Genomic DNA, 23,867 nt, shown 5'->3' on the forward strand with positions numbered 1-23,867 from the left:
TTCTCTTTCTCGATTGTGTCGTGAAACTGTGCAGTGTTCTCAACCGAGCTAAGGTCAATTTTTGACGACTTGCACGGTTTTACTGAATAAAAACCACCCCTAAAATGGCTCTTAACAAAGCTGAACTAGCCTGTGTTTACTCGGCACTGATTCTCGTCGATGACGATGTTGCCGTGACGGTAAGTTTTTGCTGCTACGTATTGTTATTCACCTGGTTCGGAAGCGAATGTTACCTTCTGTCCGGAATCGCATTTATTTTTAAGCTTGTGACTCAATTCGAGAAAGTAGTCCTTAGTGGTACCCGCTGTAATCCTTCGGTATACAAAGTTGAATTACTTTTGCTTTTGCTTTGTAGTTTGAAATGTTCCACACAATACACCGGTCCAGAGTGTAAATACTAGGTTATGGCTTCTAGAGAATGTTTACTTGCGATTTATTCTAATGCCAACTCATTCCTATACTGCTCCTTCTATCCAACAGGATGAGAAGATCTCGACCATCCTGAAAGCTGCCGGCGTTGATGTCGAACCGTACTGGCCTGGTCTGTTTGCCAAGGCTCTGGAGGGCATTGATGTCAAGAGCCTGATCACGAGCATCGGCTCCGGTGTTGGATCCGGTGGTGGCGGTGCCCCGGCTGGTGGTGCGGCTGCTAGCGCTGCTGCTCCGGCTGCCGCTGAAAAGAAGGAGGAGAAGAAGGAAGAAGAGCCAGAGGAATCCGATGATGACATGGGATTCGGTAAGTGTATTGAAGTTACCCGTTCTTTGATTGGCATGCTCATTAATTCGCTGTTCCGTCCGTTGACTCTTCCCGCAGGTCTCTTCGGTTAGATCTTTCTCACCGTGCTGGATGGCACGACGGTCAAAGGGAGCACCCTTCTCTTTGCCGTGCCATTTAATGCGTAATTGTATTATGCATTTTTGAATTCCGTGTACAATTCTTTTGTGCATATTTGGTTCAAAACATTAATTTGAATAAAATATTGATGTAAATCAGCGAAAACAAACGTGTTTAGAAAGTATACATTCGAAAATAAATGGGTTTGTGTTTATGTGTTCCATCGGATAAATTAAGTTTATTTCCGTTTCTAAAAGTCTTCAACATGCTCCAAACATCGCTCTCGAAAATATTCATTCCTTTTCCTGGTCTCGTTTTTAGATGCAGAAAAGTATTTTGATAATTTTTCGCTACCATATGTGGCCTTGGCTTGGGCACCTTTCGCATCGTCCGCATCGTCAAACTCCATATCGAACGCCTTTTTCTCCAGTGCGTTGCCAGCCGTGGACCAGCTGAACCGTACCAGTCGCGGATAACCGAAAACAAGATCAATGTCACCAAGGAAGCGCTTCGTCACCGGGTCGCCTGGGTAGCCGCTTCCGAAGGAGTTTTGTGCTTCATTTTCCCGTTCACGGAACTGCCACACTTTTAACGCGTGATCACGGGTCACTTTTGCAGCGATACTGGCCGCCGATACGATCGGATAAGTACTATCGGCTTTTTTGGCCACAGTAATTTTAAACTTCGGAAAAATATCCTTCAGTTTGGCCTGATACTTTTCCGGTGGCCCGACCGTGTCCACGTACACTTCCGCGATGTTCACCCCAGCATCGATGGCGGCCTGGATCAATCCGATCGCCGAATCCATGGATACTTCGTTCAGTGAATGTTTTGTGCGCCTCAGCATGCTCGTGGAGATGGTGTTTGGAGAGATGGCTTCGATGGCCCAACCGATTGCTTCCATGGCGTAATCTTTTCGGTTCATGTCGTCAAATATTTGATCTCGCTTTTCCTCCGTTAGCTGTTTCGAATCGGCAAAGCCAAGTGTTTTGAGAACCTCTTTTTTGGAAAGCGGGCAAAATGCAATCCCGTACACCATTGGACCTACAAAGGAACCCAAAACATCGATGCAAATACTGCCAATAAATCAAAGAACAGCTCACTTACCAAGCACGGGGCCACGGCCTGCTTCGTCGACGCCGAGCATGCAAGGTTCGTCCTGACACAGTTGTGGAACGTTGGACATGTAGACAAAGTTTTTAGCATTGTCCTGTTGCACAATGTATGGTCCTAGCGTTCCTAAACCGTCTATTTTCGATGCTTTACTCTCGGTGTTTATTTCTTTATCCATTGTGGCGCTTTTACAAAAAATGGATACGAAATCCTTTTCCGTGGATATTATATTTCTTCAATGCCGATTTACCGCGCGAATCATCAAAACACATGGGTCGGCAGTGTTGCCAGAACTAACGTTTCCATTTGTTTATCGATTTGAAATTAATTCTATTTATTCCTAAATGGCCGTGAACACGTATTTTGTAGTTTTGAGATAAAGACGAAAAACTTCTGCTCGTAAAACAGTTCAGGGGTTTTACGTTGTTCGTCGTTGAGTAATGATTTCATAAATAAAGTTCACAAACATAATGTGTTAATTGGCAACACTGTGCATTCGGTGGAATCAGATGTCAAATTAGTAAACATAGTTTGACGTTTTGCATTGTATGCGTGGAAGAGTTGATCGCTAGGAATTTTTTTCGGGTTCGGTTCCTTTCTACGGTTCGAAAGTCCTTTCCAAACTCTTCTCTCTAAACCGATTTCGATCCAAAATGTCGTCTGACTGGGATGAAATCAAGCGGTTGGCTGCGGATTTTCAGAAAGCACAGCTTTCCACGAGTTTGCAAAGGTAAACTGTTCGGTCATTATCCGACTTTCCATTCTTATGTTTCTGCATTTCGCAGACTCTCCGAACGAAACTGCATTGAAGTGGTTCGATTGCTGATCGAAAAACAGCTTATTCAAGTCATCTTCACCAACGATGGGAAAGAATATCTTACGCAAGAGCACCTGGAGCAGGAGATAAAAGACGAACTGTACTTGCGCGGTGGTCGCGTGAATTTAGTGGAGCTCGCTGCCGCCTTGAACGTGGATTTCGGTAAAGTGGAAAATGCTGCGAAGCAAGTATGTGCCGACGAGCCGGATATAAAGTTTTTACTCGGTCAGCTTATCGACAAGAGCTACACGCTACGATTAGCGACGGAGATAAACCAAAAGTTGACACAACTGGGAGAGATCGACGTGGGAAAGCTAACCGTGACATACGATCTTCCGGCCGACTTCCTACTCAATGATGTGGTGTTGAAAAATTTGAACCGTTCCATCCACGCCAAACAGGATCAGGCAAACGCGAGCGTTTTCTTCACCAGGTCGTACATCGATCGGAGCAAGGCCAAAATAAGGGGCGCCCTGGCTGCTATAACGAAGCCGACTCCACTGTCGGCAATCTTAAATTTAACGGGAGTGCCCGAACGGCTTCTGTACATGGTCCTGAACGAGGTTTCGTCCCTCGGTACAGTAACGGCGCGATCGCCGGCCGGCCAATATGTGCCGCACATCTACTCGCGTATGCAGGCTCGTTGGGTGAACGATTTTTATCAGCTTAACGGATATCTTATGCACGAATCGGTTGCCAACCTTGGCGTGAGCGATGTTAAAGCATTCGTGCAGAACCAGTTGCCGGGGGAAAAGATGGTTGCGCTCAAGAAGTGCCTCATTGGCAACAAGCTCATCGAGCAGGTGAAGGCTTCCTTGGAGGAGTGTATCGCTACTAGCTCTTATCTGGACGTTAGCACGATTTTGCCCTCGGCTTTGACCGATGAAGACGTTGATGAGATCGTGGCAAACGTGTTGACGCCTGCTATGCGGCGACAAGCGTTCGTTTTTGGCTCGGTCATTTTGACCGTGAACTTCATGGACGAAGCTGTTAAACCGTGTCACGAGCTCGTCAATGAACATGCGAAACGTGCGGTTGAAAGTGGTACCTATCAAAAGTATATGGCTGAGAAGATGATGAAACATCAGGACGCGGACCCAGGCGCTGCGGCAGATGAAGGGCGGACGGATAAGCGTGAAGAGCGTCGCAAGAAGGCTGCAGGAGGTAAGGGTGGTGGGGGTACGCAAGGACGTGAGACGAAGACAAAGTCAACGAAAAAGCACAATCGCGGCAATCGGGGTAACGTGTCGGACTCGGACGATGAACAAGATGCGGTAATCGGCCGGGGTGGAACCGCCGGTGGAAAGAAGTCCGGAAAAGAGCCACACCTCGAACTGATTACCTCGAAAGAAATCGCTAAAGTGGTCGAGAAAGCACTCGACGAGGAAGGACTGGGAAGCTTGTCGAAGGATGTTGCTAATCATTACTTCCCGTGAGTGCATTTCTGCAGGTAAAAGGAAAAATGAATCGATTATTACAGCAATTTGTTCTCGTTTTGGGGTTTCATAGGACACTTAGCAAACAGGCGTTGGTCAAGGCGCACGAACTGTATGAGCTGTCGTTGCAGAAGAACAACCAAAATCGTCGCCAAACACACGCCAGCATCCAGGAGAAACTAAATACCCTCTACAACGACATTAGGCTGTACGAGAAGGGTTTAAAACTATTTGCGGAAGATGTGCAGAATCAACTGCTAAAGTATCTGCTCAAATCGCTGGGTACGGACATTTGCAACGAACTGTGTTTGTACGTGGCGGCCGAGTCCAACCTAAACACGAACTACGGTGACTCACTGACGGTCGAGCAACGTATAAAAATCAGCAACGCGTGCGATTCCGAATATCGCGAAGCATTGCAAGCCCTTAACAAGTTGCTCGGTTCCAGCGAGACGGTTGATGCCTTTCTCGAAGCTACTGAAAGGGCAATGCAAACGTGCAGCATGATGTTAAAGAAGGTCGACAAGAAAAAGGATAGGTACGTTGGGTCGGGGCTGGCGTCTGGCGGTCCGATTAGCTTCAATTAAGCAGATAACGAATTTTAATTCACTATTACCCTCCACCGAACGCACCGCATCTCTGTGTTTTTGCTTCATACATTTTCGATGGCATCGTTTCATTATGTTTCATTCTGTGTGGCCATTCAATTGATCATTAATTAAAAAAGATTAGTCGAAGGGTCGGTCGTAGGTCGAGAAGAAACACATTATCGTGTATAGCGCTACATTTCTCTTCCGAGCATAATGCATCCCGTTCATTGAAGCCTTCCTTTTCTTTCTCACTTTTCCACCACAGGACTCTCATTCTGGGGCACAAACATGGACTGCTCGAGCAGCTCGCCAACTGTACCGATCCGGCACTGGTACTTCATTTAACGGTCCTTATCGTATTCACCATTACAACCCAAACTATGCTTCATGCGTCCGGACGCCACGTGTCGGCCATCCTGAACTTCTTGCAGCCCTCGCTCAGCGTGGAACACTCGAAGATGTTCAACACATATCATGGTAATTGAAGAAGTTTTATGTTCGGATCAGTCGGCCTATATTAAATAATCAACATCCGATGCTTCCGTTCCTTTTTGTTTCTCGTCTAGACTTGGTGCTGAAACTTCTAAGCACAGAGAGCGCCACCGATCAAGGCAAGGCAAACGTCGAAGTCATTACTAAGCAGTTGGAGGAAATGACACCACTCGTGAAGGACATTGCCCACAATTTTAAGAAGTCCGGTGTAACGACGGTCGAATAATGGTTGATGTTGCTTTAGCCAACAATGGGTCGCCTTCGTTCTAGGTAATTGCTAATAAGGAGTTCGTCATACTGCTACACACTGTCCAGAGCTTGTATGTTATTTTGATATTGCGATACAATAATAAAATCGATTACTGTTTTGTTTATAGTTTTAAATTTTTCAATATGGGGATGAAGAAGATGCAATAAACATTTAGCATTTTTCCTTGACGATCATTGTGATTATGGTTTTTGAGTAAATCAAGTTATTTGAACAATTGAATTTGGTTTTGTATCTTCGTGAAGGTGCGAAGAGAACGTATTCTACGTTCTTGTCGTGTCCAAATTCTTATCCTTAAACTTCCAACTTCCTTACCAACATGAGAACTATAATATTGTTGTGCAACATTCGCATTCGATTTGGCGTAAGCAACAGGTGTCGTTTATTGATTGGATTGTACCGTTTCTCGGTTGTTGCCTCCGTGACAACGATGCACGAAACGCCAACACAGTCGTAGTGTCGACGCTGATACTGATTAGAACCAAGAATCCCCCGATCGCTACACGTTTCGGGGACGGCAATTGGACGACATCCTCGTGGTCAGCACCGGCATCTCAGTGTCATACCGTTTCTTTTGTATACAAATTAGCGCGTCCACGAACGTAGACTCACGGTTTGCTTCCTGAAGGTCGCTAAAATGGTGGTTCAATGGTCGCCTAGGGAACTACCGGGAGAGGCTTTGGGTGGGCTCAGAGCGAAATTGAGCTACGATGAAGTTCAAGTGTTGCACCGCTTCTCATGAGCCGGACCGTACCGGGCTGTAGTTGTGGTTTGGCCAGCGGCAGCATGGGTTTGGTTCCTACCTGTTTCCTGCATGCAAGGCATCTTGCCGCGTGTCTGCTCCGGTTGTAATTGACGGCCATCTAGTGTGCACGTGGAACGTTACTCCTGCATTGTGCCGGAGTAGGGTGGACCGGAAACGCGAGCTGCAAGTGTTGAGTAAAATCTGTTCCCCCGCGCAGTATGCAGCCAAAGTGGGTCGGTGCCGGTTTGTCGAGTGATTCAATGGGCCACCAATGTTTCATCAGACTTCCGACCGTTTGTTGGGCTGTGTGAGGAAGAGGGAGCGCGAATTGACATGCGAATTGATTTGCTGGCGAGTAGGCCAAAGGTCCCAACAAGAAGTCGCCGCACGCGAGAAAAGTGGTGTCGAAGCCGCGTATGCGTTTCTAGGGTTGTCGGTGTGAGTTAGATAGTCGCTCCTCGTGCGCCATGTAGTGCATTCGTTTATTTGTATTGACTCTACTATTTTGCCGCGTTGCTAAGGAAATTTGTTCGGGAGCCCGAAGTGGAAAAGTGGCACCAACGGCACTTTCTTCAGTCATTTTGAACCACGTGGAGCCGTGGAGTGTTCGATTCGGCAGAAATTGCCTCATGATTGACGTGAGTTGCTAATCAACGTACACACTTTGCTTACGCCAGCACGGCGACGAGCGGTTCGCGCTTGTTTGATTTTTATCCTCGTAAATGGTGATAGGCGATAAGATAACGATCGTATTCCCGAAGGAATTCACGTTAATGAAGGTGCGTAACGAAAAACCCGCCGTAATCTCGCCACCATACGGCGATCGTGGATAAGAACCTTGGCCTTCCCGATTCGAACGGGAGTTTCGGTTGATAAGTGACTCAGTTGTGCGTTTTTTTGGCTCACGAAAGGGTGCGCGCCGTTTCTGTTTGCGTAGCGTGCGTATGGCCGCACGCGGTTCGGTTGCGTAGCTCCACACACGAAATGTGGTGTGTTTAGAGGGCGCTCGCAAAACATCATTTTCACGGTCACTGATGGGCGCCAGAACAGCGAAGGAGTCGCCGCACGTGATTTTGGATTTAAAAATAGACGTTGAGTCGGGTTGGTAAAATAGTTAAAGGAGACGCCGCCGCTAGTCTGCTGTACAGCGTTTGTGATATTGCGTCACGACATTGGCCGCTCTCCTCTCTCTTCCTATTGCTCGGCGGAAGAAAGGATGTTGTGATGTTCGATTTTATCGTACAGCGCCGTTCACGGTCTACCGGCATTGTGTGTAGTGTAACCATTAGCACCGGCAAGCAATAGTATATCCGTCGACGACGTCGGCGCTCGGCGGCTTCGGAATCGATAATTATAGACGCCGGCGTTCGTCATATCGCGCACACACACTATCTTGCGACGGTCGCTTGCATAATATCGCCAATGAATGGTAGCAAGATAAGACGGAAACTTCCGCCCGGCTGTAATTTGTTTGGTTACTGTTTCCGTTCTCGTCCTGTTGAATATGACAAAATGTAAACAATCTTTTTGTTGCCGACAGCTGGTTGCGATTTTTTTTCATATATTCGAACGATCGTCTTTGATTTCTAAAATGATGAGGTTCACGCAATGATTTGATTGTTTGCAGCCGTTAGAGGCGAACACGTGTAGATGACCTATGATAGGATAAAGGGAAATTTTCTTTTCGGTTAGGTGTCATGGAACTGTTCTTATCCTTTGTAGCCACAAACTGTTATAACACAAATAATTATAGTGTAACACCACTAATATGCTCATCGACTGTTTTTTGGACTTTCCTACATATCTAACAAAACTATCGTTGAGATCGTATTGTCGTTGCTGTATTGTTCCCAAGGGTGTGGTTGAATTTCCTTTAATTGATTTAAGTTTTCCGAGAGTTCTAACGGATCTGTCACTTACTCTGAAAACATTTTTCAGTGATCTTACTTGTGTAAACATATATAGATTATTGCTACAACGTGTTGCTGTAGCTCGTCAGCCCAACATTCCTTCAATCGTGGTAATGTTGGGACATCGTAAGATCACACCCACGACGGCCAGTCTGGAAATTTAATCGTTTCACTTCACCATTCAACGTTCAGCGTTTTCTTTGGACGCGGGAGTTTCAAATGGGCAAACATTGCAAAAAAAATGTTATGATAAAAACCCTTCCACACCAAGACGGGGACGGGGGACGGGGTGTCGCCGGGTAGGTGCGCCTGCCAAGGTGTCGTTTTGTGGCTCATATTTTCGCACGTGCTTCTCGGATTTTCACGATGTACAGATACCGATGAGAAACACCAGGTTGCGGTGCGGTTTGGTCGCGGTTTTTTTATGGGTTCACCGTTCTGCTGCCACTTCGTTTGCCCGCCAACCCAACATAAACAAGATTCCAGAGTGCGTCGTCACCACGTACCCGGGCAGCGTGTTTGTAAAAGTTTCTTCAGTTACGTTAAATTGAAGAGAATAAATTAGGGTTTCTCAAACAACGAAACACATTGTATTTGCTATGGTCGAAATAAAGTTGCTGTGTTTGAATATTTTGAAATGCAAACATTCTTTTGAAAACTCAAAAAGTTAGCGTTGATAACCATTGGCACCACCATTCATGTGCGCAACAACGTGTAGTAACTTATCAATTCGTTCCGCCAAAGGGCGCTTTGGGGGTGGTTTCACTTCGGATCCGAAGAGTACTTCCGAACCGAGCGCTGGACCGATCGACCGCGTGCGAGTACTATCTTCGCTAGTGTACGCACACGCTAACGTGTCAGAAGTATGCGTCACAGTGTGACTATAATTCGTGTGTGTTTGTGTATACTTGCGCGGAGTTTAGTGATAGCTCACGCGCCAAGTCGCGCCAACTGATTCGCTTTCTTCTGCTTCTATTTAAAGCTGCTGCCGGGACATGTTCGGTTCGCATAACGCCAACGTCGTCGTTTCACTTGCGTTCTGGTCGTCGGGCGAGGACAAGGTTTTTCTACTAGCTCGACACCGTACCCAGTCTACTTCGCCTTTAACATCGGCCGTCTGCCTGTCCTCAATTTGTGCGATCAGAGTGTCTGATCGATCAGAGTGTCCAGCCCACGGGACTCGAGTGCTTCCTGGATCTTCCTGTGCCGGTGCTGTGAAGTATGCGTGATGGATTGTAGGCCCCTCTGAGTTACTCTCTGTCAATTCAGATTGTACGTGCGATCGCCTTCACGGTAACCCTGTGAATGAGTGAAAGTGTTCAATCGGACCGATAATCGATCGTTTGGACACGCGGTCCACAAGTGAAGCTTTAAACTCTTGCCAAAAGATCCTGGTGGTGTCCGGTATGACAGAGAATACGCGTATCGTTGCGGACGGTGTGGCGCCGGTGATCGTGAAAGGGGCCACGGCGAACGGACATCACCCACAGCTAAATGGGGGCCCGGGAGACAAGAAATCGGCCGTCCCACTACTCGATCACGGTGGGATGCACGAACCACCGGATGGGGGAACCCGCGCCTGGCTAGTCATGGTGGGTGCTTTCCTCTGCAACGGCGTCCTGTTCGGAGTGATCAATACTTACAGCGTGGTTTACCTCAGTCTGCAGAAGCAACTGCAAGAGATCGGCGACAACGAAGCGTCCAGCAAAGCAGGTGAGCGATGGAGGCGGATGGTGATTTACTTGCGGGAACAACACACTTCTATCATTCCTCGCGAACCATGAGCCGAATGGTGTGATTCGACATTCAGGCAATGCCGGCCAATCCCTTGGCTGATGTAACATTGATGGAAAATTCCCTAACGCTTCGCAGTCCAACAAATCCTTTGCGAAGTAATCGAATTTTTTGTGTGGTTTAATTAACGGCATTTGCTTCGGAGAAGTTCATCTACCAAACGTGACCTATACGCGAAGAGGAGATGGCAAAGTAAACCAGCGAAACGGGAACATATGCGGTACACCCGGGAGTGCTCAGTAGTGCTGTGAGAGGTGATAAGCCACATGCAATAATTTGATTACTGATAGGAACGGACGGCTTCCCGGCACTCTATCTCCGGGTGGGAACGGTTTTCGGGGTAAGGATCAGCAATTAACTTACATCTGCGGCAGGCTCAATTACCCCGCGTGCAAATGCAAAAGTCCAGCGAGTGATGGCTTGCATAACTGGCAGCGCAAGTTTAATGACCGGCAGTAGAGCTTGCAATAAATACCTCTTGTTAGCAACCACCGATGAGTTAGCAACCATTGGTGGCTGACATTCCAAGTGTCGTATAATGCGCACCACCTAGCCTCAGTTTGGGTTTATCAGCGGACGTACACTAAAGAACTCAGCACTCAAGCACTGTGCTTAAAGTTAGTATATTTACGACCGGTGGACGCAAGTTATGTCAAAACACCCAACCTCCGGAATGCCACTCCAGGAGCGGGCACGGGGTGTGTGCGCAAAATTATATGCAAATATAATTCGCATCAAATTAGCGCACCTGATGGGAGTGACTTGCGGCAGCTTTTATGCCCCGTTTACCGTGGAGCTTGCAGGCGGGATTAACTCATTTCGGTAAACAACAACAGAACCTGGACGTGGACGTGTTGCCAGGCCTACGGGGTCTAGTGGGCGCGTCTCCCTGGAGCCGTTATCTGCTTGCAGAGTGTAGATATTGCGATTATTGTGCGGTGTTGTTTCTATTCCGAGCCGAAATCTACGCATCTCAAGTGTGATTCCGCGGAGGAGCCGAACCCACTTTAAATAGACGGCGTCTTTTAATAGGCACGATTAGAGTGACCGATGGTCACGTGGTGGAGAGGCTGGAAAACATGGAGCAACATGGTGGCTGGAATCGCGCACACCTCGGCCATCGATCACCGCTGAGTTTATGGACAATAATATGCCGAGATGATGGTACAGAGCAGCTGTACAGCAAATGTGCTGAGCAGTTTCTTGTGTGTCCGTCGGAAACAATGCATTCGATAATGGTACACGAACCATGCGGAATAAACAATGAATAAGACACCGAAAAGAGATCGATCGCTGGGTATGAAAACATCCCTCCTACCGGCTGACCGTCTAGAAAACAAATACACGATCTGATTCGTGGTCGAACGAGCCCCCTTTTTTGTGGCGTACAGCATCACAGCATAAGATTGACGACGAGAAACAACGAACTCATAAAAATAGATTTTTCAATTTTTACGTCGCAAAACGCCAAACAGGACGAAGGGTTTGTGGTGGACGGAGTGACGGTGACGGTATACAATTCGCAACTTCAGACGCAAGCCGACCCATAGTGCAGTGGCCCCTTTTTGGGGGTTAATTTTGCGGGAAAAATAATGTCAACGGCTTTTCCCGTCGTGTCTGTGGTCTTGTCAACTGGTTTGTCGTCGTATGTCGGACCCCTCGGAGCGAAGTCTGAGGATTCATCGTTTGCCCCCAAACGTCATCCGTTGGGGCGTTGAATGGAAAGCTGACGCATGAGCGACTGCTTCCGTACTTGCCAGTTACAGGACTGACTGCATGATTTGGCGCCGAACTTCCGCCGATATCGACAGACGCCCAACTCTTACGAGCGTCAGGTCAGCAATGTGCGCAACTTTGACCACTTGCGAACGTGGTGATAAAACATCCGCGGTGGACCATTGACAAGTGACAATCATTCTTTGACTGGCGTCAAGCGGTAGTACGAGAATTCTACGCCTCTTTCATGCCCGTTTCATCATCCATGATCAATTGATCGTAGCGGCCACCGAAGAAAACCGAGCCTGTCGAGTTAGGCGGAAGGGGAATTTAAGAAATTGAAACGATCCCACCATTCGATCGTCGTCTGGTCGATTGATCAAACGAGCGACTTGCGATACGATCGGGGTTGGCTCAATTGATAGATTATTCGATTGACTTCTTGACTGGCGAGGGGCGAGCGTGTCTTACGTGTTGTCCCAATACAACCGTTGCATAGTATCGATCGAAACAATTGTCCAAATTTAGAAAAGGCCCCGCGGGAGGCCTCTTTTTTATTACTTGTTGCATGGCGGCCAAATTATTGTTGGCCTGGAATAGAACTCGAGGATAGCATATTTGATAACTTCGATACGCTCAAATAAATTACAATACGAACCGGATACGATGTGGACTGGTAAGCATGGTATGGTTTGGATCTGCCTATGTTATGTTCGAAAGGCTAGATAGTTCTACACTTTCCTAGGTTTATGTGCTCTGATTGAATTCCTCTGTTCAAATGGCCAAGGTTAAGTGTAGAATGTAATCACAGCTCCAGCTCAACAGTTGCATAACGTTAAGAAGGTGTGCTCAGATGCATACACGGACAGTTGCTGCGTATCTCGCCCCAGAATGTCGTACTCCAGCCGTGGAAGCGTCAACAGGGTCTAAACATGTTTGATCTTCTAAATAATTCATGGACTACAGGTGCTTATTTTCTCTATCATAGCGCCGAGTGTGTGTGAGTCACGTCTGTTTCCGCATTGCGTTAGCTTGTTTGTAGAAAGACGTGGCTCATATTTGCTAAATCAACATTGGCATACGGTTACAGTTGCTGGCATGTGACTAGAACAGCCATGGCTACAAAATTTGCATCACCTTACCGGTTGTGAGCTCTTGTTTGACACTGTTTTATAAATGTTTAAAGTTAAGGTTACTTTCCAGAAATAGAAATTGTTTCCATCGTTGATTTATTTCAAAGGCTATTCTAATACTTACGCTTGTAGGCACGCAATCAGCCAATATGCAGCATGTTGAACATTAAACCAGGTTTCCAGAACTTTACAGAAACAGCAAATGAGAAATACTCATCCAGCATAAGATATATGCATATTGAGAAGCTTCCAATGTTTTTTCGCCAAGCATCGTTTGTTGCCCATTCATAGAAAATTCCATTCCGTCGTGACATAGCTCCCGTAAATATTTATAGTCACCTTCTGACGTACTACCGTGTGGTGGCAATCGTCATACTAAGGCTTCACGGTAAAACCACAACGCACACCAGCTGACCACGGCGTAGACGCAGAAAAAAAGTTTCAGAAAGTTTAACGCACAAACACTGAAGCATACAACATATCTCGTTTTACGCCTTTACCGTTCGCCGGTCTTGGCCACATTGTTCCTCATATTATCGTCCACAAAACCCTGGAGGCGCGTCGTGCCAGCAAACGGGGCCAACAATCGGCCTAAGCCGATCGGAAGCCTTGTCGCCGTCGTGCGTCGGATTATGTTTCATGTTTGCTCCGATCCGTCGTACATCAGAGCGCCAGATTTGTTCTGTTGCCATACGACACTGCGTTGGACATGAGTGACCGACAGCGTTTAGCACAACAACAGCATAAATTCAATTACGCTACCAATCAATCATAGCATAGTATCAGCCATCAGTGTCGGTCAGCTCCGGCGGTTAGTGAACTGTTGGTGCCGAAAAACAATGGAACCTGGAACATTAGCTCTTTCCTTGGAAACTGTTCAGGAAGCGCTTTGCAGTGTCACGTGCCCAACTTGTCTTGACGGTCAAACGCGGCCTTAGAGTCTACTGCTGCCGACGCGGTTATGAAATAGAGGCACACAAAATAAATAATCTTCAACATTGTCCACTGTACGCAGTGGCAGAAAATAACATCTGCGTTTGCCGATAACAGGAATCAGCGAAATAAAGCGAATCATGGAAATAATGTTCTTCCGCTCATTAGTGATAATAGCTCGCCAACAGCTAAACTTGCCGATCGGGATCGGTAGTTGATCAATAGCACCGAACATTCGTAAACAAGACATGGAAGATCTAGAAAGAATAAAAAATGTATTAGTTAATTATAGAAAGTGGGAACGATAAAGTGACTGTTGTGAAAAACTTATCAATCTCAATCGGTTTAGTCGAGCTAAAAAAAACGAGCTTTCGTCCGCTCCGAACGCCAAATACGCAGTGTTATCAAATTAGCTTAGATTCCAACTAAGACATGTTTTCTTTACCACCCTCAGCACTGGTTGGATCACTTACCATCGGCACGACATTTCTGCTCTCGCCCGTTGCCGGTATTCTCACCGACAAGATTGGTCTCCGCCGGACCACCTTCATTGGCGGACTGCTAACGTGCGGCGGCATGTTCCTTTCGTCATTCTTCACGCACAGTGTGGCCGCGCTGTACTTTACCTACGGTATCATGTTCGGGCTGGGTGCCGCACTGGCTTACACGCCCTCCCTAGCCATCCTCGGCCACTACTTCAAGCGGTATCTCGGGATGGTGAACGGTGTCGTTACGGCCGGCTCCAGTGTGTTCACCGCCATAATGCCCGTCTGCCTGGACTACCTGGTGCAGCACACGGGACTCGCCACGTCCTTCCGCATCCTGGCCGTCATCTCCAGCTTCGTGATATTCTGTGCCCTGCTGTACAAGCCGCTGCAACCACCGCCACCGCCGCCGAAGATAAAGCCCGGCCGTTCCGCCGTGAACACTTTCCTGCGGTCGTTCATCAACTTCGACAACTGGAAGAAGCGTCGCTACATCATCTGGGCCGTCTCGATCCCGATCGCTCTGTTCGGGTACTTCGTCCCGTACGTGCACATGGGAAAGTTCGTGCAGGACAACTTCCCGGGCGAGGGTGAGAACCTGCCGGTCATGTGCATAGGCATAACATCCGGGTTGGGCCGGCTGATCTTCGGGTTCATCGCCGACATGCCACGCGTCAACCGGGTACTTCTGCAGCAGATGTCGTTCGTACTGATCGGCACGCTCACGATGTGTCTTCCGGCCACGGGCTCATTTCCGCTGCTGCTGGCCATCACGCTGGCGATGGGTCTGTTCGACGGATGCTTCATCTCGTTACTGGGCCCCATTGCGTACGACCTTTGCGGACCACGGGGAGCTACGCAAGCGATCGGTTTCCTGTTGGGTATGTGCTCGTTGCCACTGACACTTGGGCCACCCGTTGCCGGAATGCTCTACGATCAGACCGGTTCGTACCGTTTGCCGTTCATTTTGGCCGGCATCCCGCCACTGTTTGGTGCCAGCACGATGTTCCTGATCCGGTGCGTGAAGGATGATGAATCGAAGAAGAGCAGCGTAGCGGAGCCGAGACTGGAACCTTTGGCTCACAATGCCTGGGACTGTGGTAGGTGCCCACAAATGGTGGCCGACAAGACCCACTATTTGCAAGCATGTTCGTAGGAATTGCTGTTTAGTATAGTAACCATTCGAGAGCAGCATGGCAGAAAATGCAACCTACTAACTGTCTCCATCATGATAAAAACCTCTCCAACTGTTCTGACCCAATCTGAAGTTTAGCTCTATTTGATCCAGTTAAATCTAGGTTATTTTGTGAATTTTACTTGCCATGTTTCCAGAAAACAAAACAATGATAGGAAGTAACGACCCATCGTTTCCATCATCATCACGCTGAATGAGCTTCTCTTCCATGCGCCATTTTGCTTTTCTTACTTACAGAAAACCCGGCCAATGCCAAGCCGCTGGGAGGGCAGCTGCAGCTCGAGCGCCGGGCAACGTTGGCCAGTTCAGGTATTAATGCAAAATCACCACTACTCACTTATGCACCCGTGTCGTCCCTGGTGCTTGAAGCTTACATAGCGGACAATCCTGTGTTTCGGTCGTACGCCGAGCGCAAGTATTGTTACGGCAACCTCTAGTCAGCCCGGAGCCATGCTTCCCACCAAACACAGCTTTCCTGTGTGATCTCGCTTCTACGCTTTTGGCTATGGTCAATCGCATTTCGCTTAAGCTAACCTGTCACAGTAGATGAAGTCATACAGTACAGAGTATAAGGCGGTTGACCAAGAGTCAAGCGACTGCAGCCATTCGCTCGTGTTTAGGTTTTGCACTCCTAGAAACTAATCGTTACTTCATGGTGTCGTCCACTGGACGATTGGAGTTCTGAGTGTCCAGAACTATGTCCGTGGTCCACAAGATGATCGTAGTTTGATCTACTACGATCGTAATTGTTCCATTAGCCCTAGCATCAGAAGGGCTGGTACCACTTTTGCGCCTGATAACGGAAGTAGTCAGGCACATGGACTAAATCTGACTATCAGTTGGTTCTGTTATTAAACCAGCGCAAGCACAACTACAGACTACGCATCGACACCTTTGGCGTAATGCGAAGGGGCTGTTGGAAGAGAAGAAACGGTTACGATGACAACCGTTCGATCGGCAAACGCATCCCTCTCTGAACCTTCTCGGACGTGGTCATGAATGGGAAAAGCGGGACACGCGATTAAGCGATTGACAGAGACCAGTGATCGTATGTTTATGTAAATATTTCGCACCAACAAAGCCGGAATGGCGGAACGCTCAACACTTAGAGTAGACACTTAGCCCTAGCCTCTAACCCACTATCGCCTGCTATCACTGTTGCTTTCAACTGCTTATTGTGGCTTTGTGTACGCGCTGCACCCGACCACTGCTAGAATGCTAGAATGTTACACCTATGCTTGTCGTGGCCGCTTTCTGCTTCGCTTGACGTACGCTAATTAATCACACTTGATGTGTTTCGTTTGTGTATGCAAGAAACTACAAAAACAATGAAAAACAAAATTTAATCAAACCCTTTGGATGCAATCCTTTACTTCCAGAATCGCTAACCGTGGATAAGAATGAAACGGGGTAAGAATGGGCCACGGAGAGAAAGTGAAGTAAAGACCGTTAACACAGGTACGAAATGAAGGAGTGCTATAGGAAACGTATCATTGGCAAATTAAATGCGGCGAACAAAAGATACCAAAAGGATTCTCGTAGCTAGGGATCATTGTTTTGTTTTATTTTTGTTGTGTAGATAGTTTAGTAGTCGGTGAATGCTGCCCTGTACTAGGCCACATACTCAACAAGACGAGAGTGTATTTGTGTGAATGCACCAAATAGATAGCTACAAAGATAGGCAGAAAGACAAAAACATGAATACCATGGAAGAAAGAAAATGTAGTATGAAAGTGAAAAGATATACTATGAATTGCGTTGTCCGCAAAATGCATTTCAAACAAGAATACACTGTCCAGGTACAAAGCCTCGCTTTCGTACAATATTTATGTTCTAGTAAATAGAGTGTAATTCTGTAGACGAAACTGATAAATATTTTGATTGTTGTAGAATACTGAAATGTAATTAGAGTTTTTATGGGGAGAATGGGGAATGGGGATAAAACTAGAACCGAATCTGAATAAATTGACAAAGATCTTCAATAGCACACATTTGTTCCGTTTTTAAAGATCCGAAAAATGAATATTACGTTGATGCAAATGTTTGGCTTGTTCAGCAATTTGATAATTGGATCAGCTAAAAAGAGGATAATTTAGTTTTCGTTAAGTATGGTTGATCTTCAAGTTATAGGAAGATTTTTACTATTTAGTGTACTGAAGGCTGTGTAGACGTTTTCAGCGTAAATTTGTCAGCATACCCACGAATATTTTAAATACACTACATAGTTTTCATTCCGAGGAAACCAATGATCCAAATCGATATGAGTTTAAAAGACTTCAATTTCCCATCCGTCTGGCGAACTTTCTGCGGCTTCACACTTCTTTTTGCGATAATTCTTTTCAATTTTTAATAATTGTGTTGTGGATTGATTTTGGATTGAATAGTAAAGTAAATTTTCATCTTCGTTGATCGAAATCATGATTTTGAATCATTCAAATTTTTGTAACTGATTTTTTAGTGTGAAAAGAGCCATCTATTGAGAAAAAATAATTTTTGGTTGAGAGTTGAGCTTTCGCGAGCGCCATCTATAATTATATTTTCGAATCAGCCTACTGAAAATTCAAATTCAAATGAACCGTTATGCTGCACGCAATGTACTTGAAAATGGTTTTTTGTTTTAAAATCATTGTTACGAACTTTTTCTCATTTTGACCGCTGGCAGCCGGATTCAGAAAACGGTTCTAATTGAGTGAGTCATTTTCATTTGCGAAAAGATATGCTCGAAAACCTCCGGTATATTGGATTTGTATGCTGGTTTGGTGCATTCCAGTACTTCTTTCATTCATTTCTTTCATCGATTTTAAATTGCGTATTGCCACGAAGTATTCGGTGTAAGTTAAATAATAATGTGTAATTCAACATAGCTACAGAATATAACAATACTTGGTCCTGCAACCACATAGCATGGTACTGGTCGGTTCATAATAAATCCTAATTATTTCATTGCATCGTAGCGTACCTAAACCCAAACCCCATTTGGCCTGTGACAGAGAATGTAGAAAACTCAAATGCTTGTATCAGCGTCAACACGTTGATGATGTTGCAAAGGTAAAATATTTAAGAAACTTTCCACAAAAAAACGGCTGCATTTTCATTCGCGTTTTGTGATACATTGCATTTCATTCAATTTCTTAATAACTTCCCGTCGTTTTATTTCTTCAACACATCCTTACCGTTGGTTCTTACATTAAGCAAAGATCTGCGCTCCTTTCCCTGTGTTTGCCATCTGCCATTGAATCCGGAACCGTAGACATCTCCCTTTGTACACCCTAACTCATCTCCAATCGGCCATTCCTTGCGCTCAGAAACACTGTTTGTGATGGGTTACGTTCTAATTGATTCTTGCTTCCACCCACAATTTTGTACCAATTGAGATCGTCTACTGAATACTCCATCTATTCGTCAGCGCGAGTCGTGGCACGCAATAGATTTAACACGTTTTTAGTACGTCTTCAGTGGAATGGTGCAGATGTTGATTCTCATTGGTGTCCATGGTTTTCCCATTTGCACCTAGTGTTTACATCTGTATGTAGCTTTTTGATTCATTCCTTTATTCACCACATACAATATGTAAGGACAATGGTAATTCATTTACTACATTTCAATATTATGTATGTATATACGAATATATAATTGTAAGGTTATCAATACTATAGTTGCGTGAGAGTGTTTTACTTTTTGCCTCTTGTTTTTGTTTAAATGGTGATTAACTTCTTTGCAGACTTATCCTTACTAGACTAAAAAATTATTTACCTCTGAGCCAGTTTCTTGTCATGTTATCATGTGTACACGGTTTGTGCGGAACCGTTATTGTATAGAAGAGCAGTTTCATTTACGACAAACACGTCTAACGTTCATTATGTCTTGATATATGTTTCTGGTAAACAGTAGTGATGATCTCGAGTAATATACGAAGGTATGCATTGTTGTATACATCTATGTCTGTTCTAGTATTTTGTGTTTCTTCTCTCTGCATCTTCATCATACATTACGAGTAGTATACGAATCCATTAGAGCAATACATGGATGTCTTCTGCAATGGTAGCCATTCAACGTTTAGAAGGTGGTTGTAGTAGAGCCAAAACTGCTTGTTAGTTGGTGTTCGTTTAAAAAAGATTGAACGAGCGATGAACGATAACAAGAAGTTCTATTACCACCATTAGTTGTGGTACTGACAAAAGGTGGTCGTGTTCGCTTCCCGAGAGGAAAAAATGTAGAGAGTAAAATGCTAGTTTGAGCCCCCCCGCCGAACGCGAGGATGTTGTCACAATCAATTTCACACTGAACTTTTTTCGCCATTCCCAAACAGCGCGCCGTGCCATTGCCGTGCAAGGCAGGATCGCGCCCAGTTTGAACGAAAGATACGTACGAAGAAACGCAAGCGCTATCTGATGTGCCTCATCAAAATTTTTGGGATGCTGTGATTAATACGATCGAGCTAGCAATACGTAACGGTAGTACAATGATAATTAACACTTGGTACATTGGGTTGATGTTTCCGGTACTCGTGGTCCTTGACTACTGCTGTTCGCCGTTCGTGAGTCGTTTTGGGTCGTAGCAAACACGTTGCACACGCCACATTCGATGCATTAGGCCGCTGCCTGGATAGTTCCGTAGCGAGTCCCCTGGAAACTGCAACTCGGATCGCCAGCCTTGCAACCGGCACCAGCGCTGCGTTTCTTTTTCGACACCATGTAACGCTTTTGCGGAAGATATCCTGTGAAGTGAATCCAAAATACGTTATAACTTTATTACGAAACTTTTTCTTTAACTAAATAATGGTGATCGAACGTAATAGACGATTTTTTACCAGTTTTAGGGCTAGGTTTGCTGAAGAAGCCATCCTTAAGTTGACCAAGCGCTTCGACGTCGCCCATCGGTAGACCCAGATAATCGACTGAAGGTTCTGTCCATCCGTTCATCCATTCTCCGGCATCCTCGTACGCGAAACCGTCCGACGGTGGCATTTCATCCCGTTCGGCGAGCAACTGTTCGAGAGCCAACGGTAGCGATACGTCCTGGTAGAGTCCGTTTGGGCCGTAGGCCAAAACGTCGTTCGGTGGTTCGGCCATGTAGTCCGGTATAGCCGATAGTGGACGGTAGGAATCGCGGGAATCCATCAATGCTAGCAGAGAGAACACTTCTGCCGGGGACAGTTTATTCGAATTGCGTTTTGGCCTGAAAGTGACGCCGCATTTGGTTAAATGTTTATCGTATGCTTCATTTCGATTTGTGAATTGAGTTAATTCAATTTGTCGTTCAATTAATCGTAAATACATCGTGGCGTAAGAACTGGCAGAAAATTCATCAACTTATTTTTCCATACAAGTGGCGGGCGGGCTTCTGCAATGAGCCTTTTGAACTCAACGTACACATTCCGTTTGCCAGCGAAATTAATTATGCGCGTTGTAATCTGTGACGTGTACTTCTGATTGAATGTGTTATTCAATGAACGCCGGTGAATGTACAGGCAAAATTGAGGCCTCCAGTTGAATATACTTATTACTCCTGTATCCTTTATTTCTGATTCTGAACAAACTGTTTTTTTATCGTTACATGTAAGCGAAAAATAAAACAAAAACTGAGGATTATTACAAAGCTCTACATTGTATCATTCTGCAGAAAGGAGTAGATTCAAAGTTATTTGGAAAATGTGTTAAACCATTCAGTACCTGATGTTAATAATAATAAACGAATAAATAAATGAAAATAATTAAATGTTGAGAACCTTTTAATGTTGGAAACCGAACAACATTTAATGGGAACAAATTTTAATGTTGGGCAAAAAAACCAAGTGGAGTAGTTTTATACCTATCACGAGTGTGGCATAAAAAGGTGCTAATATGCCGGGTTGATTGCAAACAATTCAAAACAAATTCATTACTCTGTGATTTCGCTTCCAGGTACAAAAAGGCATGGTCAATTACACGTAATTGCCCTAGATCATCCTTGTTTTGTACAGTCGCTGCCCGTTGAAATGCGCATTGGCCAAATTATAGCATTGGCGTTATCTTGATCATCTGCATCAACGCAGAGACACGTGATAAAATCACGCATTTTGCAATTTGCAACACGAGCTTATCGCAATTGCTATCATTAGGCCATCACGAGCCCCTAAGCGCTTCTTTTGATGAGCTGGATTTCTATGGAAATTGTTGGTTGAGGAATTGAAGAATTTGTATTTGTAAAGTGTAGGTTGAAAATTCAACCAATTTCAAGCGATGTTCAAACATTCTCTCTAGTAACAAGTGTGTTTCCTTTCCATATGGTAAGCCCCCGTGTAAACAACAAGAAATACACAGTTTTGAGGCGTTCATCGTCTTGCTCGCTGCCCGTCGGGATTTAGCCTGCGTATCGATTTCACCAGTGCAATTGCTACACGAGCACCAGTGGGTTCGCCTGAAGTCACCGAAAAAATAGTCTCGAAAGCAAGCCTTTCTCGAAGATGAACATTTAATTCGATTTGCAGTGAGTGTGTTTCGATAATGGAACCCAGAAATGTTACCGCTCCGTTTGCGACTCCAATGGTGAAGAAATGCGGACCATAATTCGATTCCGGGTCCCCCGTCAGAGCTATGTTTTCGTTCCTGCGCTAAGAGTCGGCACTGTGGGGCACCATTAGAGAACGGTGTCGAACCACCTGTTTGATTAACCGGCTTGCTATTAAGGTGGGACTCAGTCGGTCAAGTGTGGCGTGTAGCATTCGTCTTTAATTAGGAACCAGAAACCAGAAGCAACACGTTAGTTATGGCTTATGGCTTCCCCAGCAAAAAGTCCTCGTGATTGTTTTGAGTTGGATCGCGTTGCTGATTTACCGAAGACTAAGCGAATAAGTAGATAAACAATCTTTCACTGGCGCTATATCGTTTCCTGGACCATCGCCAAAGGTAATAGACGTACCGTGCTAGAACCGACTGAGAGCTGTCGACGGGAATCGCAGGACATCGAATCTTCCGGCCGCGGCATACGCATCGACGGTGACGAAGCAACAATCGAGAACTGAGGAAACCAAAGTGCAAGGCTTATGTGTCCGTTCCGTTTGCTGCGTGCCTTAGTAAAGTGGCAAGCGGTTGTCCTGGGAACCTTCAGACGTGCAGGCAGCAGCCGAAGGACATCAGAACCCATTCCGGGTCTGGCTGAGCTCTACCATCTGTAGCGCTTTCCGCACGACAGCTTACGATAAACATACTTTCACTATTGGTGCTCTGAAGTGTGTGCGATTGGCACAACGAGATAAAGTCATGCTTGTGAGATAAGAATCCGATTCCTGTGGCCCGTGGCCCCGAAACGACCCCGACTGACGTTCATTAGTGGCGATGACAAGCTTGTTCTTGCCGACATTGTAGACATTCGTTTCGTTGCGCCATTTCCCTTTGCGACCACCTTCACAGCATGGAAAATATATGTGATAGGGGTTTCCGTGCTAGTTGAATCTATTTGTTAATTGCGTTTACTTAATCAACTGCTAATTGTTACTAGCCTGTGCTTTGCCGCTTGCGTGAGTCATATTGTGCAGTGATCGACATCATAAACGAACATTCCAACAACTAGCTGTCACTTTAGGAGAAACGAGACAATATTTTAGGGAATTGTGGCTATAGTTTGCCTAATGAGTAACACTATTCTGTAAAAATCCATGATAAGATTTGGTGCTCTTTGTTTCTACATTGCAAGAAAAGTTCTTTATTTTTGTACTTAGGTACTTTGACTGAGTCCCTGAAATGAGTCAGTGCCCTTGAACGGTCTTACTTTACTGACCATAATAGCTGTCAGTTGAAAGTATTTTAATAAACTCACCCACGGATCGACCCACCCCATCATACACTGTAGGCACTGGCTCGACAATGAACGGTGTAATTTATCAACAAATTCATGAAACCCAATTATCCTAAACGTGCGATATCAGCAAATGCCATCAACTGGTCGCGACGAGGACCGGGACTGCACTAACACCCCCTGTTTGTGGCCAACATCGGTGTCCTTCGGGACGGGAATAAAAAAATGCTGCTACCTTGCGAACCTTACTTTCCATCAGGAGAACGTTAATGGAGCTGGAACGGGTTGTTATTCAATTAAAAAATCACTTCCCGGCCGAGTGCCATTGGTCCCGATGATTGTGTGCGGTCGAGTGGAAATGAGAAAATGGTGGCACGTAAATCAGCACACACTATAGTGCCGGTAAAAAAGTGGAGTATTTATGGTACAAGGCTTTTTCACGCCTGGTTTTCCCAAGTTTCGGGTTCTTCGACAGGTAACGACATAAGAGAAACAACATCCTCTGGAGAGGTACCTTTGACTGCGTGCTCCAGATAAGCTAAAAACGTGTTCCCTTTCTGTTCCACTCTGACCGAGGGTCTATCGGTCAAACGCTAAGGCACAGCCTGTTTTTTAACCTTTAACGTCGA

At 45.7% G+C, this 23,867-nt stretch overlaps 5 protein-coding genes across 6 annotated transcripts in view; 3 read left to right on the top strand and 2 right to left on the bottom strand.

The window, feature by feature from the left end:
• LOC128275161 (60S acidic ribosomal protein P1) lies at window positions 1-1,015 on the top strand. The gene is made up of 3 exons (XM_053013567.1): window positions 1-179; window positions 481-736; window positions 815-1,015. The coding sequence occupies exons 1-3, from the start codon at window positions 105-107 to the stop codon at window positions 826-828; spliced, it is 345 nt and encodes a 114-aa protein (XP_052869527.1). The 5' UTR covers window positions 1-104; the 3' UTR covers window positions 829-1,015.
• Window positions 1,016-1,059: 44 nt separating this feature from the next.
• On the bottom strand, window positions 1,060-2,126 carry LOC128275159 (ribonuclease H2 subunit A). Its single transcript, XM_053013566.1, has 2 exons — window positions 1,943-2,126; window positions 1,060-1,879 (listed from the first exon to the last, which is right to left on the bottom strand). Exons 1-2 carry the CDS (start codon window positions 2,124-2,126, stop codon window positions 1,086-1,088), a joined length of 978 nt encoding a protein of 325 aa, XP_052869526.1. The 3' UTR covers window positions 1,060-1,085.
• A 436-nt stretch (window positions 2,127-2,562) lies between these two features.
• On the top strand, window positions 2,563-5,619 carry LOC128272224 (E3 UFM1-protein ligase 1 homolog). The gene is made up of 5 exons (XM_053009991.1): window positions 2,563-2,678; window positions 2,734-4,197; window positions 4,275-4,739; window positions 5,057-5,268; window positions 5,358-5,619. Exons 1-5 carry the CDS (start codon window positions 2,602-2,604, stop codon window positions 5,507-5,509), a joined length of 2,370 nt encoding a protein of 789 aa, XP_052865951.1. The 5' UTR covers window positions 2,563-2,601; the 3' UTR covers window positions 5,510-5,619.
• Window positions 5,620-9,253: 3,634 nt separating this feature from the next.
• LOC128275529 (monocarboxylate transporter 10) lies at window positions 9,254-17,427 on the top strand. Of its 2 annotated transcripts, XM_053014068.1 has the most exons (4): window positions 9,254-9,919; window positions 14,237-15,367; window positions 15,700-15,771; window positions 16,842-17,427. In XM_053014068.1, exons 1-4 carry the CDS (start codon window positions 9,613-9,615, stop codon window positions 16,874-16,876), a joined length of 1,545 nt encoding a protein of 514 aa, XP_052870028.1. In that variant the 5' UTR covers window positions 9,254-9,612; the 3' UTR covers window positions 16,877-17,427. The 2 variants fall into 2 exon arrangements, with proteins under 2 accessions (XP_052870028.1, XP_052870029.1); XM_053014069.1 differs by lacking the exon at window positions 15,700-15,771.
• A 1,064-nt stretch (window positions 17,428-18,491) lies between these two features.
• LOC128274309 (uncharacterized) overlaps window positions 18,492-23,867 on the bottom strand; it is a 29,489-nt gene continuing 24,113 nt past the window's right edge. Inside the window, exons 5-6 of the mRNA XM_053012460.1 lie at window positions 20,273-20,640; window positions 18,492-20,179 (exon numbers count right to left, since the gene is read on the bottom strand). Of these exons, the coding sequence (XP_052868420.1) occupies window positions 20,052-20,179; window positions 20,273-20,640 (496 nt within the window). The 3' untranslated portion in view covers window positions 18,492-20,051. The remainder of the gene's footprint in view (window positions 20,180-20,272; window positions 20,641-23,867) is intronic.

The sequence above is a fragment of the Anopheles cruzii genome, chromosome 3 (genome assembly GCF_943734635.1).
Source record: "Anopheles cruzii chromosome 3, idAnoCruzAS_RS32_06, whole genome shotgun sequence".
NCBI classification, from domain to species: Eukaryota; Metazoa; Arthropoda; class Insecta; order Diptera; family Culicidae; genus Anopheles; species Anopheles cruzii.

Bases quoted from the DNA above. Each gene is read 5' to 3' on its own strand.
- LOC128275529 (XM_053014068.1), top strand. From the start codon at position 9,613: ATGACAGAGAATACGCGTATCGTTGCGGACGGTGTGGCGCCGGTGATC. The intron at 15,368-15,699 runs GTAGGTGCCCAC...TCTTACTTACAG, and splicing joins TCACAATGCCTGGGACTGTG to AAAACCCGGCCAATGCCAAG. The intron at 15,772-16,841 runs GTATTAATGCAA...CTTTACTTCCAG, and splicing joins GGCAACGTTGGCCAGTTCAG to AATCGCTAACCGTGGATAAG.
- LOC128272224 (XM_053009991.1), top strand. From the start codon at position 2,602: ATGTCGTCTGACTGGGATGAAATCAAGCGGTTGGCTGCGGATTTTCAG. The intron at 2,679-2,733 runs GTAAACTGTTCG...TGCATTTCGCAG, and splicing joins CTTTCCACGAGTTTGCAAAG to ACTCTCCGAACGAAACTGCA. The intron at 4,198-4,274 runs GTGAGTGCATTT...GGGGTTTCATAG, and splicing joins GTTGCTAATCATTACTTCCC to GACACTTAGCAAACAGGCGT.
- LOC128275159 (XM_053013566.1), bottom strand. From the start codon at position 2,126: ATGGATAAAGAAATAAACACCGAGAGTAAAGCATCGAAAATAGACGGT. The intron at 1,880-1,942 runs GTAAGTGAGCTG...GTTCCTTTGTAG, and splicing joins AGGCCGTGGCCCCGTGCTTG to GTCCAATGGTGTACGGGATT.
- LOC128275161 (XM_053013567.1), top strand. From the start codon at position 105: ATGGCTCTTAACAAAGCTGAACTAGCCTGTGTTTACTCGGCACTGATT. The intron at 180-480 runs GTAAGTTTTTGC...TCTATCCAACAG, and splicing joins ATGACGATGTTGCCGTGACG to GATGAGAAGATCTCGACCAT.